The 13,451-nt window shown below is 42.7% G+C and overlaps 1 protein-coding gene across 2 annotated transcripts in view; it reads right to left on the bottom strand.

Moving 5' to 3' along the window:
• The window catches only part of SNX30 (sorting nexin family member 30), a 76,219-nt gene that overhangs the window by 26,565 nt on the left and 36,203 nt on the right, over positions 1-13,451 (bottom strand). For both annotated transcript variants that reach the window (XM_084899237.1, XM_084899236.1), the window contains exons 3-5: positions 12,290-12,400; positions 4,621-4,779; positions 1,469-1,664 (exon numbers count right to left, since the gene is read on the bottom strand). In XM_084899237.1, coding sequence (XP_084755363.1) covers positions 1,469-1,664; positions 4,621-4,779; positions 12,290-12,400 — 466 coding nt within the window. The remainder of the gene's footprint in view (positions 1-1,468; positions 1,665-4,620; positions 4,780-12,289; positions 12,401-13,451) is intronic.

A 13,451-nucleotide genomic window follows, 5' to 3' on the forward strand; every position in this document is an offset into this window, starting at 1 on the left:
CATACTGCCTTCTGGAGGGGGGCGTGGTAGAAACCACATCCATCAAATACCGAAAAAATTAACCACTCTCCTACCCACACAGAGAAGCAGTATTTTAACAGTGGTGGTAGAGTTTCCTATAGGTTTATGGGGATGTGTGTGGTTGTTTGTTTTTTAAGTCAGTCACAATGGAAAAATGGAATTTTAGGAAACATTTGATACAGGAGATGTGGTCTTACACAGGCAGACTCAGTCTTTCAGTCAAAGGTCGCCCCAGTCCCTGGTCCTTAGATGTGGACGGTACCGACAGCTAAATCCCAAACCTGCAGGCCCCACATGATACCATCAGTGGGTAAAGGAGAACTAAATCACAGGAACCAAGAAAAATGTTATTTCCCCTCACAAAGAAAGCCTGGCTCATCATTGTCACCAGGATGCTTGCCATGACAACAAAATGTTGCTGCCATTTTTTTAAGCAACCAATGGGTGGCGACTATTGGAGAATCCTTTCCAATGTGCTTCATATCACTGCCAGCATGTTCATTAATACTGTTCAGGTATGTTTGGCTCACATGTGTGTAAGAAAATAAAAGGGGAGGGGCAATGGTAAAATATGTACACATAAAATACCTTGAATAAAAAAATGAAAGATATGTACATATATAATACCTTAAATTAAAAAATGAAAGAAAAAAAAAAGATAAAAGGCCCCAACATTGTGGGATACAGAAAAGCAAGTGGCCACAAGAGGTGAGGGGAGGAAGTGGAAGAACAGCCAGGAAGAATAAAGAAAGACCTCACAACTCCTCAGGCCAGGAGAGCGGGTTTGAAATGCAGCAGGAGCAGGGCTCGTTAGGATCATAACTTCAGCAAGCACAGGTCACCATACTGTCCTTTTTAATTATTTCAGAGAGGAAAGGAGAGGGAGAAAGAGATAGAAACATCAACGATGAGAGAGAATCATTGATTGGCTGCCTCCTGCACGCCCAATACTGGGGATCAAGCCTGCAACCCAGGCTTGTGCCCTGACTGGGAAATGAACCATGACCTCCTGGTTCACAGATCAACACTCAACCACTGAGCCATGCCAGCCGGGCCTTTTGTCCTTTTGAACCACCTTTCTGCCAGAAAAGATACCTGAGTTTGTTTTTAAGCTATTCTTATTAATGAAGCGAGGTTGCGTCAGTATCTCCACTTCTAAAGCTAAAGTTAACGGGGAAGGGGGAGAGCCTAGATGCTCAGAGGTGGCTGTTTGTCCCCGGGGAAAGCAAACACTAGGCTGAAACGCAGGGCAAAGGAGGGAGCACAGGGTTATACTCTGCTCACAACTACCTCTTCCCCTCCTTGTTATTACTCGTTAGTTTTATAAGCAGAACGTGGCCTCGCTCCATCACTCCAGCACGTCCCCATTTGATCCCATTTAGCACACGACTGACGTTTCTGCAAATGTGGCCTCTGGGCACGATCAAACTCGAAACAAAAAACTCACCTATTTCTTCTTTGATGATCCGCTGGGCTATCCGGTCTATGGTTCCCAGTTTGAGTGCAAACGTGTCTAAGTATTCGCCGATGGCTGCAAACTCCAGAGGCCGACTTCTCAGCTTGTAGCCTCCAGTGACATGCTTGACCGACTCGCCCACTCTGGTCAGCAGCGCCATCCCTTGCTTCTTGTAGGCATTCAGGTCCTAAGGATGACAGATGGACAAACCCAGCCAGGACTCAGTAACCAGCTCCTTCAGGCAGTTGCTCTTGGAAACAGGAGGACTCGGAAGATAAGGAGCTGAGTGAGAGGACCTGACCACATACACAGAGGTGTCCTCTCCTTCCATCACTGCCACCAAGCTCATGGCCTGCCTTTCTAATCAGGTTCACTTACTTGAGCATGCTCTCCTTCGAACAACACTGTGTTTCCAACATCATTTTTTAAAAACTTTGACCAAAACAAAAAAGCACCTTCCTCCCTTGCAAAACATCCTAAGTTGTCTTCAGAACCAAAATTCAAGGACTGAAATTCATTCCATTCATCTTATTTATATTTCCACCAAAGCCAAATACGTAGAGAGTAAAGGGTGGGAAGTCAGACATGGGGACAGAAGAGCCAGGGCTGGAAAACTCAGGGCAAGGGCAGCTGCTGTAACAAAACATTTCATGTTGGGCTTCTTTGTCAAGGCATACATGGGACATACAGTGAGCAACATAACCATTGTATCTCAGCTTGAAAACCACAAACTTCTTCCTATCGCTAAACTCCAAGAGGAGCTGTCAGTGTCTTAGGTTGTTCTATGTCCCTAACTTGAACGAATGGTGCCTGTTCAAGAAGATAGAAGATGCAGGGGTCAGCCCTAACCGGTTTGGCTCAGTGGATAGAGCATCGCCTGCGGACTCAAGGGTCCCAGGTTCGATCCCGGTCAAGGGCATGTACCTTGGTTGTGGGCACGTCCCCAGTAGGGGGTGTGCAGGAGGCAGCTTTTCTCTTTCATCGATATTTCTAACTCTCTCTCCCTCTCCCTTCCTCTCTGTAAAATATCAATAAAATATATATTTTTTAAAAAGATGCAGGTGTTTGTTCCTTCTGTTCACCCTCAGTACAAACAGAATGTTAATTCCTAGTCCTAGAAAGGCATATCCACAGGGAGATAAGGGACCACTGCTTTCTGGTGACCCAGTCTGATGTAGGGACAGGGCAGAGAACAGGGCATCACAGTGAAAACAGCTGTCCATTTGATGCACAATCGTAGGCCTGGATCTCCATGACTGAAGTGTAGGCTCCTCCTGATTTCACTTCCTTCTCCTTCTTCAAGCAGTCGGGGCCTTCACTTTTGCTCTTGATTCTATCCTTCCTTTTCTACCCCTTCCCAACCACCCTCCCCCTCCCCTCTCTGTATTTTCAACTTCTATTCCTTCAGCATGTAAACGATACCCAAGGCTTGCCCATCTTAAAAACGGCAGAAACCACCTCCAGCCCCCATCCTCTACTTCTTACCTTGTTTTCAAAGTCTGGCTGCCTGAGAGAATGTTCTAAAGAACCCATTTCCTGTTATAACTTCAGACATTCTAGACCCCCCCAAAAAATATCCTCATAAGCACCAGGCTTTCACAAGACTGTAAGTGAAGCACTGGGATTCTCAGAATTGCTTCCCTAGACAACATTTTTTGGTGTAAGGCTAGATTCAAAAGGGCTCCTTGAACTGCATGCGCTCTAGTTCGAGTAGAGCTTTGAAAGGGCAACCGCAGTTATCCAGGTTCATTAACATGCTGAACAGTTATTTACAGTACCTCTCTGACTGCTGCACCCATTCTGCCAACGATGAAAACAACGATGAACATATAGTTGATATTGAGTGTCCCCTACCACTCCCAGCATTCCTGGCTGCTGCTTCAAGACACTTGTAGCTTGTGATAAGATCATGTCATCACAAGAAGGATGCTTCTGCATTCACTGTGGCAGAACGTGCAAGTGGGTAATTTAAGAACAGGACTAAGTGTTTCTTGATGTGTTAAAAGAAAAGGTGGGGTGCCGGGGAGACAAAGGGATGGGAACATGGGGTGTTGTTCTTTAATGGGTAGAGTGTTTCAGTTCTGCGAGATGAAGAAGTTCTGGAGATTAGCTGTCCAACAATGTGAAAATACTTAACATTAATGAACTATACATTTTCAAGTAAATAAGAGGGTCAATTTTATGTTATATGTATTTTTCCATAGTTAAAAATAAAACATTGGGGTCCTTTAGTGCATGTAGTTTGATAAATAACACTGAATTAGGGCTAGGCTTTGTTCTGCTTACCAAACCAACTGCTCTTACTCACATGAATTTGGATTTTGATTAAGACATTGAAGAACTATTTTTTTAAAATCATTGCATACCGCCTGGGCCACAGATAAATTACACACACACATACCTATTTATTCTTCACACAGATTCCCAATCACCAGGGCCCAATTACCCCCCACCCCACCCCTTTACCTCTCTGTGTAATTAAAATGACTAAGCTTGAGGGCCCGCCTGGCCATGGACCTATAATTTAGGTGAATCAGTGAGTTGCACCTTGGAGAACAGGACGGATTTTACTTTGTATATAAGCTGAAAGAACTATATCTGGGGATCAGTTCACTAAAAATACTTATTTTAAAAATAACACAAGTTTGACCCGTTGGAGAAAAGGCCGCCTGGACAAAGAGAATACGAATGGGAATGCCATCGATGAGGCTAAAAGCCAACCGCAGTTTAAAAACAACAACAAAGACCTCAAACACGAAAGGACGTTCCCGTGTGATTTCCATTGTCTGGAATGACACCATCTCTAAAGACTTTAATGTCCACTAATGTTACCTGTAAATATTTCCCAATTTTTACCGTGAAATTATTTGTGTTTAAAGAAATAGGAAGTGTTTAAAGAAACATTTCTCCCTGCTTTTGGCAAGTGAAAATATTCTAACTTCCTCTGTGCAAGGGGCTGTTTCTCCTAAATCCTATCACAGTAACCACGCTACTGCAAAGGGCACCAAAAACACAGGCTAGTCAATGGCACCCATGACAGTGGGCCATTCATGAAGGTGGCTTGTGAGAGATGGAAACAGCTTTTCAGAAAGGGCTGGAGAATGCTGTTTTGGGGGAAGGAATATGAAAAAATCTGTCCTTACCTTTGCAGTAAGGAAAACATTAAAGTGTTCATTGAAAGAAAGTACAGGATGATCCGTAATTCTTTTTAGGAATTTATCCAAAGCTTTTCTTCTGGTCTCCACAAACTCTTCTGAAAAACGATCCACAACACCCTTCACCACAAACTTCTCAGGAAGCGGCTATGAAGACAGGAAGAAAAATATTCAGAGCAACTGACAAAATTGTGCAAAGAAAACCCACCAGGTTAGCCAATCATTCCTATGACCCATCTGCCCAAGAACAGTATTTCTTAACTGCTCAGATTTTTAAGAAGTCATCAATATAAACATTTAAAAATATATATAGAGACAGAATAAATCAAAACTACCCTGTCCAGTTTTTAAATGCAAGATATAAAACACAAGAGCATATTTCCTGGATTATAGAAAACAGCCAGTCAGCATTTATCCAGTAAATCCAATAGTTAGTTACCTTCACATTGCTTGATGCACAGATGATATAATGAGAAAGTCAGAACAAGATAAAATAGTCTAAGGAAAGAAGGCAGATAACATCAACCACACAGAAATATATTTAAATCCAATAAGATTCTACTCCCAGCTCAAGAGGTAAAAGAATTTGATGGATAGAGCTGAAGCCGGTTTGGCTCAGTGGTAGAGCGTCGGTCTGCGGACTGAAAGGTCCCAGGTTCGATTCCGGTCAAAGGGCATGTACATTGGCTCAAAGAAAATATGAGTAGGGGGTGTGCAAGAGGCAGCTGGTTGATGTATCTCTCTCATCGACGTTTCTAGCTCTCTATCCCTCGCTCCTTCTCTCTGTAAAAAATCAATAAAATATATTTAAAAAAAAAAAAAAGAATTTGGTGGATAGAGAAAAAAGTACATGTTATTTTAAAAATACATTTCCTTCTCCCCCTTTTTGTTTAGGTTTATAGGAAAAGGTTCTTTAAAATGTAACTTCCTTTACTTCCCTTACACAAACAAATTTTTCTATCATATTTTCTTTGAGCCAATATTGTGGGTAATTTCAAACTACTTGGCCACTGTAGGATCTCTAAGCTTTAACCGATTTTGGTAGTAGTTTGATCAAATTAAAAGGCCTTCCTCATTGATGCCACCACGGGAAAGAGAGTATTTGCTAATGCACAATTTGAAATGTACTAGTTATGAAATATTAAAAGAGCATTTACATTAAAAAATGGGCAAGTGATCTGGTCAATATTTCTCCAAATAAGATAAACAAATGGCCCAATAAGCCCATGAAACATTGCTCGATATCATTAGACCTTAGAGACATACAAACCAAAACCACAAAGAGAGACGCTTTTATACTCACTAGGATGGCCATAATCTTAAAAAGAAAAAAGAAGAAGAAAAAAAACACACCAAGTGTTTTCAAGGTTGTGAAAAAACTGGAACCAGTACTTAAATCCACAACTTGTTCAAACTCCATAATATGGCCATCATGAGATGTTTTCTTTTAACTTATTAATCCTCGAGAACAACACACACACACACACATACACACACACACACACACACACACACACACACAAAACAACAGAAATAAGATACAGCAGCAAGGACTTAGCCAACCCAAAGAAGGGGAATACTAAGTCATCAAGTAGAGCAGGAGAGACAAGAAGCAGCCCAGATTGATAACACGAAACCTTAGAAAGACTTAGGAACTGGCAACACCACACCCCTGGAAATGGACTCTTAGGAAAGCTTTGCAGAGCCAGTATGTTTTAGTTCTCGAGAGTGAAGGCTCGGGCGCCGTGCCTCCTGGGATCATCTTTCACCTCTGCCAAAGGGTCTGGCTTTGGTGAAGTTCTATAATCTCTCGGTACCTCAGTTTTTTCTTCTGTAAAAAAAAATAGATAACAATAGTACCAACCTCATGAGGACTAAGTTAGCTATGAGGTTGACTGTGCTTCAAACAGTTGCTGCCACCGAGCAGACACTTGATAGAAGTTTGTGTGTTTTGGGCTGTAGGAGTGGCTGCAGCTTCAGGGGACTACTGTTCAGGTAGACCCGGAGACGGTAAGGGTGTTTGGAGAAGAGGCGAATTGAGGGATTTCTTTTTAACAGAGAAGGAGTTCTACAGGGCACAGTGGGAAGGGTTAGTGATACAGGAAGAGCTCTTAAGGGAGGAGAGTCAGGAATAAAATGACGGAGCTGCATGGGGATAACATGTCTAAGTCAGATGTCCACACTTGGGTAGAACGTTAGACATGCATGACTAGCTCAGAAGCGAAGGCCACCCAGCCCAATGTTCCGGCAGCAGAGAAGCTGCCTTAACAGGGCATGTATGGTTGTCCTTTAGGATAATTCCTTCGCTCTGCTCTATTCTTCTCTCATTACCTTAGACAGCCATCCTCCTGAAACCCTACACTCAACTGCCAACATTTCATGCTAAGCAGATTACCGTCTCTCTGAAGGTACAAGGGCAGCACATGGGAATTCCCTAATCATTTTGCTTCCTCCACAGAAACCCATCTACTGGGCACCACCCTCACCTCCATTCCTCAGATCCCTGTGGAGAACATGCTCCTTCTCATCCAGCTCTATGCCCTGAGTCTATAAAAATATAGCTAGACCCAGCTGGTGGAGCATCAACCTATGAACCAGAAGGTCATGGTTCGATTTCCTGTCAGGGCACATGCCTGAGTTGTGGGCTCGATCTCCAGTGTAGGGCATAGAGGAAGTAGCTGATGAATGATTCTCTCTCATCATTGATGTTTCTATCTCTCTCTCCCTCTCCCTTCCTCTCTGAAATCAATTAAAAAATATTTAAAACAAACAAACAAAAAAAAAACACAACAGCACACACTTGCTAATGCTTTTGGTTAGAGTGTCATCCTGTGCACCAAAAGGCGATGGCTCGGTTCCCAGTCAGGACACATACCCAGGTTAAGACACATACCCTGGTTGTGAATTCCATCCCCGGTCCAGGTGTATGCAGGAAACGACAGGTCAATGTTTCTCTCTCACATCAACATTTTTCTCTCTCTTCCCTTCTTTTCTCTATGCAATTACGTGCTAACAAACACACACAGCCAGCACACTTCTAGTTTTAAGATGGCATTTTAAGAACATCTGGTTATTTATTTCTGTTTTTAAAATTCCAAAGGCACAATGCAATATAAAAAAGAGAAAAGGCTGTTGCAGCACCAGAAAATATACTGTTGACAGGACAGAGTTTGTTAAAGACACAAAGCAGAAAAGCTTGGGTGGAGAGAAAAGTCAATCGATATCAACCATCTCAGGCAAAGGAAAGGTAGGCTCAGGAAGTAAGGGGTTGGGTTTCTCCAGTTGAGCCCCAGAAGCTGCCAAGTTCAGAGCCTAGAAACAAAGGCCGGCCTCAAGGCAGCCAATAGGGAAAGACAAAGCATAGAACTTGGGTGCCACCCCAGAACTTGGCTGACGGTTCACCAACAGCTTCACATGACCCCCCTGCAGCCCCGGTAGAGTGGGAACTTTATCCCCGGGCTCCCAACATAAGCAGTAGAGTCTGAAAGCTCAAATACTCTCACATGTTTTTAATGACAATTGACTTAAGTTGGCACAAACAGACAAAAATCAGAAACTCCCCACCCTCCCCCCTAATCTTCCCACTGATTCAAAAGATTCTGAAGTTCATCTTGAAAAATAAAGCGTGCCCTGGTCACCCACTAGGATGGCAATAACCAAAAATAGATTATAACCAATGTTGATGAAGATGTGGGGAAGTTGGATTCCTCACCCACTGTTGGCGGGAATGTACAAGGATGCAGCCGCCTTGGGAAACAGTCTGGCAGTCCCTCCCAAGGTTAAGTATAGAGTTACACATGATTGAGCAATTACACTCTTAGGGATACACCCAAGAAAACAAAAACTTGCATGTGAATGTTCGTAGCAAGATTACTCATAATAACAAAAAAGTGGAAACAAATCAAGTGTCCATCAAAGGTGAGTAGATAGACAATATGTGGCATATCCACACAATCGAACGATATTCAACAACAAAAAGAATGCAGAACTGAAACATTCTACTACATGGATGAGCCTGAAAAACATAACGCTAAGTGAAAATATCGACTCATAAAATACTACGTAGTGTATGGTTCTATTTATATGAAATGTCCCGATTAGGCAATTCTATAGTGACGAAAGTCCATTAGCAGTTGCCGGGCACTAGGGAAGACAAGGTTTGGAAGTGAAAGGAGTAGATTTCATTTTGGGGATGACAAAATGATTCTAAAATTGATTGTGCTGATGGGTGTACAACTTATGAATATACTAAAAGCCCATGACTTGTACATTTTAAATGGGTGAATTGTGTAGGTATAGTAATTTTATCTCATTTTTTAAAAATAAACAAAAATGTATACAATGATTACACTAAGTAAAGTTTAGTGGGACTCCATCTGACAAACTCTTCAGGGTGAGAGTCTCTTGTCTGTCTTATAAGCCGTCGCCTTCTCAAAGGTACAAAGATGATGCTTAATAACAGGTAGACAGCTCCTAGCAAAGGTGCTGCAAAATGAATTTCCATAGGGGAAAATTTTTCTTGTTCCCAGTTTGACTTTCCTGCTTCAGTCAGAGATGGTCTCCTATGTTAAATCTCTCTGCAGCCCAGCCGGCGTGGCTCAGTGGTTGAGCATTGACCTATGAACCAGGAGGTCATGGTTTGATTCCCAGGAGGTCATGCTGGGTTGTAGGCTGGATTCCCAGTAGGGGGGTATGCAGGAGGCAGCTGATCAATGATTCTCTCTCATCGTTGATGCTTCTATCTCTCTCTCCCACTCCCTACCTCTCAAAAATCAATTTAAAAAATATATATTTTTTAAATCTTTCTGCAGCTCAGATATGTACTAAAAATTTATGAAGAAATTTAAGTTTTGACTTGATTCTAAAACCCTTCCTCCTCACTGCTTCTACCCAGACCATAGGAAACCATACTTACAAGATACTCTGGATCATGCTAAGCATTCTGGAGACTTCCATTCTCTTCCAGTTCTGGCTTCAATGCCTGCCCAGGAGTGCTACTATTTCACCAGCAGGGGCTGCTATCTGACCTTTGATGGTAAAGCACTAAACCTAAAATGCACTATCTGCCAGGAGATGGAGCACAACTTCCCTAAAGCGCGCAGTGTGCGCTCCGCATAGAGTGACTTCCTTCCAAAGAGCAGTGTGGAAAGGGGTAGAAAACAAGAGTATCCGCAGCGGAGAAACCTGACAAGCACTACCTCAAGTCAGGTGATCAAGGTGAACATCAACAGTGATACATACCGTGCATAGTAGGGACCCTTGATAAGATGCAAGGAGAAAGGCACTTTACCTCTATGCTTTTTCCTCCCCAAAACACATTACCCTGGTCAAATCATGAGGAAAACATCAGCCGAGGGGCACTGTACAAGATGCCTGAGCAGCACACCCCAAACCCCCAAGGTCATCAAAAACAAGGGAAGCCTCAGAAACATCACAGCCAAGAGGAGCCTAAGGAGACCTGAGGACTAAATGTAATGCAGTGTCCTGGTGGGACCCGGGACAGAAAAAGGACATTAGGCAAAAATGGGGAACCCTAGAAATAAAGGGCTTTCAGGAAGCAATAAAGTACCAAGACTAGTTTGCTCACTGTGACAAATGCGCCATATTAAAGTGTCAATAAGCAAAACAGTGTGGGGTGTAGGAGAACTCACTGTACTATCTTTGCAATAATTCTGGAATTCTAAAACTGTTCTAAAATAAAATCTATTTTTTTAAAAAATCTGCTAGCTGCTAGTTTTGCCAAATTAAGATTTTTTTTAAAAGATTCTATTTTAAGGAATAGTTCCAATGGTTTCAAAGCTATAGTTTTTTTCTTTGGGCACATTTTTAAGTGATTGTAAGACAGAAAAGCAAAACTCCAGGCTTGGAGAGCGGAAGGGTGGAGGAGGTGGGGGGTAGGGGTAGAAGAGGGGTAGGTGCCTAAGAACAGAGCCCCAGCCACCTCCCATCATTCGCATCGCAGCACCAGCAACATGACTGCTTTTGCCTTGAAAACCACCAGAGTGTTGCCGAAACCGGTTTGGCTCAGTGGTAGAGCGTCGGTCTGCGGACTGAAGGGTCCCAGGTTCGATTCCGGTCAGGGGCATGTACCTGAGTTGCGGGCACATCCCCAGTAGGGGGTGTGCAAGAGGCAGCTGGTCGATGTTTCTCTCTCATCAACGTTTCTAGCTCTCTATATCTCTTCCTTCCTCTCTGTAAAAAAAAAAAAAAAATCAATAAAATATATTTTAAAAAAAAAAAGAAAAGAAAACCACCAGAGTGTCACGTATATTCAGCCCTTCCCACCTGTTTGTGAAAAAGCAGCAGTGGGAACAGGAAAACTGGTAGGGCTAAGAAGTTATTCAACCAAGCTTATTATAGAACGAGAAAGCCCCGCTGAAGAGGTTTATGACCTCAATTGCCCTAAAGCCACCAAAACCCCAAGAAACATCTGGAATGTAAACAGCTATTACCTCTACACTAAAAATAAATGTAGTCAGGAGAGCACTCAACGAGTATGCTGATTTCAAGTAGTCTTTTCTGTTTTATTTACTCTGGTTCTGGTTTAAAATGTGCAGATATAAGTCAGAGGTAAATATTATGCTGCTTAAATAAATAAAAGTTAGGTGGCCTTGGGTTTGTTTTTTAAACGGAAAACTGGTGGAGTGGATCGTGTGCCAGATTCCTGCCCGAGTTACCCACGTCTAAAGAACGCCCAGCAGCTGCGAGCGGAGGCAGCGATCTGCACCTGGCGGCAGCTGTCCAAACCTCAGGAACAGTGTCTCCGAAGGGGAAACAGACTTTAAACGGACAGCAAATGGGAACTAAAACTCTCCATACTTCAAAAATTGTCATAATGGAAGTGAAAGAGGTCAGAGAAAGACAAGCATCACATAATCTCACTCATATGTGGAATCTAATGAACAAAATAAACTGGTGAATGGAGTGGATCCAGAGACATGGAAGCATGGGACAGAGTGCAGAATCTAGGAGGAAGGCAGGGTCGGGGGTGGGTGGGTAGTTGGGAGGTAATCAACATAGACCTTGTATGCACAGATGCATAACCCATGGACATGGACAACAGGGTGGTGAAGACCTGGGGCTGGGGCTGGGGGAAGGCTAGAGGGAGTCAAAGGGGGGAAAAGGGAGGCATGTGTAATATTTTCAACAATTTTTATTTTTTTTAAAATTGTCATAATGGCAGTGAAGAACTACCCCATCCCACTCAAGAAAGCAGTATACTATATAGCAAATCAGAAACCAAAACCCAGCCCTAACTGGTTTTGCTCAGTGGATAGAGTGTTGGCCTGTGGACTGAATGCAATTCTGGTCAAGGGCATATGCCCAGTTTTGGGCTCAATCCCCAGTGGGGGTAAGGAGGATGTGCAGGAGGCAGCCAATCAGTGATTCTCTCTCAACATGGACGTTTCTATCTCTCCTTCTTCCCTTCCCCTCTCTCTAAAAATCAATAAAAATATATATATATATTTTTAAAAGAAACCAAAACCCAAAGGGTAATATATATTTACACAGTATCCATAAACATTTGACTGGTGAATCTGGTCTAAAATGTAAGGCAGAGTTTGCCCATAACTTAAGGGGTGAGAGTTGAGTGGACAGCCTCAGAGAAGAAAATGCAGGAAAAATGAGTAATAAGCTCTAGTGACTTAGTACCTACGGGAATGAGATGAGTGGGCTGCGATTCTTCCAGTTTGCTCCTCAGCCAGTCAAAATCCTGGTATCTTCGACGGACAGAATATTCTGGCAGGTCAAACTCCACCCGAGTACTCTGCGAATAAGAAGAATGGGGCAAAGTAAGCATAGAGAATAGGAGTCTGTCTTGGCAGAAGGGGAGGGAAAACACTCCCTGTGAATGACTAGACTGGACAAGAACACACTTTCCTTCCACCAGACACACAGCCAAAGAGCAGGGCCTACCAACACGGAAGGGGGTCTGGGCCACAGGGCCCAGTTAAAAGTTCGAGGATCCAGCCAAAACAGGTTTGGCTCAGCGGTAGAGCGTCGGCCTGCGGACTGAGGGGTCCCGGGTTCGATTCCGGCCAAAGGCATGTACGTTGGTTGCAGGCACATCCCCGGTGAGGGGTGTGCAAGAGGCAGCTGGTCGATGTTTCTCTCTCATCGACGTTTCTAGCTCTCTATCTCTCCCTTCCTCTCTGTAAAAAATCAATAAAATATATTTTAAAAAAAAGTTTGAGGATCCAGAATGAAAAGGTCCACGTGTGTGAGTGTGTTTTCCACCCTCACGAAGTGGAACTCAGCTATCCCTCAGAATTGTGTTCCGAAACATTTGATTCATTTCCTCCAAGTTTCAGTTTGAGCATTTCTTTAGCCGAATCACTCCACTGAAGATATTGCTACTGAATCCGAATCCGTGAATCTGTGAAAAGGAATTACATCTTCACTTTCTGATAAATATGTTCACAAGTTTTGCCAAAGGCAGGGGAGAAACAAACAAACAAACAGAAAGTAGGAAGAACAGGCCATCAGCTCATTTAGGAGCCAGATTAGATAAAAATAGAAAAGGTTTTGCCTCATTTGCCATATTCTGGCCAGAACCATAACCTTGAAATTACATTGTATTTCAGATGATAAGAAAAAAAAAAAATCTACAAGTAAATAATACCAAAATGTCATTGTATGGAATAAAAATATTTTTCTCATCCCCATTTCTGAATTTAATTTTTCTGAAATGTGATTGTAGCATTTTGATAATGAAAATCAATGTTAAGTGAAATTAAATTAATTTACAGGAAAACAAGATTTTTACACATTAATCTGCCCAAACTAAAGTTGTCTCAGCCAAACCATCTTCTCTATAA

Source organism: Pipistrellus hanaki, assembly GCF_964339955.1.
Source record: "Pipistrellus hanaki genome assembly, chromosome: 11".
Classification (NCBI taxonomy): Eukaryota; Metazoa; Chordata; class Mammalia; order Chiroptera; family Vespertilionidae; genus Pipistrellus; species Pipistrellus hanaki.